Here is a 2306-nt window from a genome sequence, read left to right as displayed (position 1 = left end):
CAATTAGTCCTCTTTATCTCCTTTCACCCACCTCCATTTTCCAGAGGATTTACACAGGTCTTGCTGTTTTGTCCAAAAGGCAGTCACAGAGTAAGTTGGAGGGGTTAAAGTGACCAAGATGATGAGCAGCCATGATTGGTATGAAGTCCTTCCTGGTTGTAGAGGCTGCTGTTTTCCATGCAGTGTGAGTGGTCCTACAAGCACAACCAAATCTAGGAAGGTAGAGGGTCATGGGGTCCATGTGCTTTATGAACCCCAATTGTCCCACAACAGTTCTGAAGCTGAATTGAGCTGAAAGAGATGCAGAGTGGCCCTGGGTTAGAGGGAGCTGGCACTCTCGAGATGAGTTCTGGCTCACTTCTATGGCAGTCACTCCTCACCAGGTCTGGAATTCTATTGGGCCATTTCAGTTTCCACACTTCAAAGGAGAAAGAAACGTGAAAGCACCTCTATTAGTGACTTTGGCAGATAAATTTCTGTGCTATATTTCCCTTCCTGATTCCTCCATTCTGAACCTTTAACCCTATTAGAAAAAACTCTCCTCCCTTCCTTCCCACCCTGTCGTCCCCATTTTCGGCTATCTGCTTTTGCCTCAACCTTCCAGGACTTTACATGAACAGGAAGCTGTGAATTTGCCATCTAATGTACTACATATCAAATTCTGGGCCTTCTGAGTGGGTATAAGGATATTAAAATGGCATATTGAAAAGACAACATAGGAATTCATCTGTGTGGCCCAACTGTTCTCCATATACGTCTCCACTGTCCTCTCTTTCCTTGTGGCCCCTGATGCAAGGGTTCAGGGCTCACCTTGGGGTGGGCAGGCAGCAGCAGCAACAGCAGCTGCACAGTGCTCTCAGTGCATGGGAAATTTGCTTCCTCACCAGCTTCCAGACCCTGAATGGCCTGGATCCAGATGTTGTGGGTGCCACCTGGGGCTGGTCACTGGGAATGTCTGGCTCCTGGGATGAATCTTCTTCACAGAAGCCCAGGTTCAGAAATCCTGTGGGTGTTTCATCCAAGACTGATTCAGGGGAGGAGAGATTGCCAGGCAGGGGGTCATCAGAATTCCTGTTGACTGCAATGTCCTCTGCAGCAGTGATGACGTCAGCCATAAGAGCATCTCTTTCTGGGACTGTGTTGTCTGAAGAGGACAGCACCACCAGGAAGGAGGATCTGTGAGGCATGGTGTAGCTTCTACATCTTTTGCCTCTTTCCTCCACACCCTTCTCCTTAAAGTGACCCTTCCCAGCATGTGTACTGGTTGTAAATGCTGGTTCACTGGCTCTCTTCAAGGGGAGAGGGAGGCGAACAGGAACTGCAGGGCTGTTGGTTAACCAGGGCATCTGCTCTTGCTGATGGCTGTCCCCACCACTCAGCTGATATTTGAGAATGTTGCAAGTAGCTGTTACATGATTATCTTCTTGCCTGTGAGTTAGGGATGAAACAATCTCCTCACATGTATAGCCGATGGTGCACATGGTCTCCACGACCTTGGGCAGGATTTCTTTGGTGGCAGGCAGTACATGTTCTTGAATTGGGCCCAGCCATGCTGTTTTCACAAGCTGACAGATTGTGAATCGGTACCAGATAGGGACCATGAGTAGCCGGGCAATGATGAAATAACAGGGTTTTGACAGATGGTAGGGAATGGGACACATTGTGGTGGTGATAACCCTGTGCATACCTTCAAGGGTTTCTTCCATGTATGGAAAATGCCCTGTGACCAGGACATACAGGACGATACCCAAGCTCCACATATCACCCGCCAGTCCATCATAGGGCTTTCTTGCCAAGATCTCTGGGGCCCAATAGAGCAAGGAGCCACAGATCTCCTCCAACATCTGCCCCTCTGTGATTTCAATTGCCATACCAAAGTCACAAAGCTTTGCATTTCCTGCTGCATCGACTAGGATGTTTTCTAATTTGATATCACGGTGCGCAATGTGTCTCTGGTGGAGGAAGTGGACCGCTGACACCACCTGCCGGAAAATCACTCTAGCCTCCTCCTCCTTTAGACAGCCCAGTGCCTGGAGACAGCTCTCCAGATCTTCTCCTGCCACATACTCCATAATCAGATAAGTGGTTGACAGTGTGTCGATCATGTCAAAAAATCGAACGATGTTCCTATGTTCTAAAGACTGAAGAATGTTCACTTCAGTACTGATGTCAGCCACAGTGTTGGTGTTTTTTTCAAGGACCTTGACAGCCACTCGTGTATGTGTGGGAAGGTGGCAGGCCAGCTTTACCTCCCCGAAGGAACCACAACCTAGAGTTTCTAACATCCTGAAATCCTTTTCAAGATA

The 2306-nt window shown here is 48.4% G+C and overlaps 1 protein-coding gene across 1 annotated transcript; it reads right to left on the bottom strand.

Moving 5' to 3' along the window:
- Positions 1-385: 385 nt before the first annotated feature.
- LOC143270569 (uncharacterized) lies at positions 386-1736 on the bottom strand. Its single transcript, XM_076560925.1, has 2 exons — positions 811-1736; positions 386-418 (listed from the first exon to the last, which is right to left on the bottom strand). Exons 1-2 carry the CDS (start codon positions 1704-1706, stop codon positions 394-396), a joined length of 921 nt encoding a protein of 306 aa, XP_076417040.1. The 5' UTR covers positions 1707-1736; the 3' UTR covers positions 386-393.
- Between the last annotated feature and the right edge of the window lie 570 nt (positions 1737-2306).

This window comes from Peromyscus maniculatus, chromosome 23, assembly GCF_049852395.1.
Source record: "Peromyscus maniculatus bairdii isolate BWxNUB_F1_BW_parent chromosome 23, HU_Pman_BW_mat_3.1, whole genome shotgun sequence".
NCBI lineage: Eukaryota > Metazoa > Chordata > Mammalia > Rodentia > Cricetidae > Peromyscus > Peromyscus maniculatus.
This window is presented reverse-complemented; position numbering and strand designations above follow the sequence as displayed.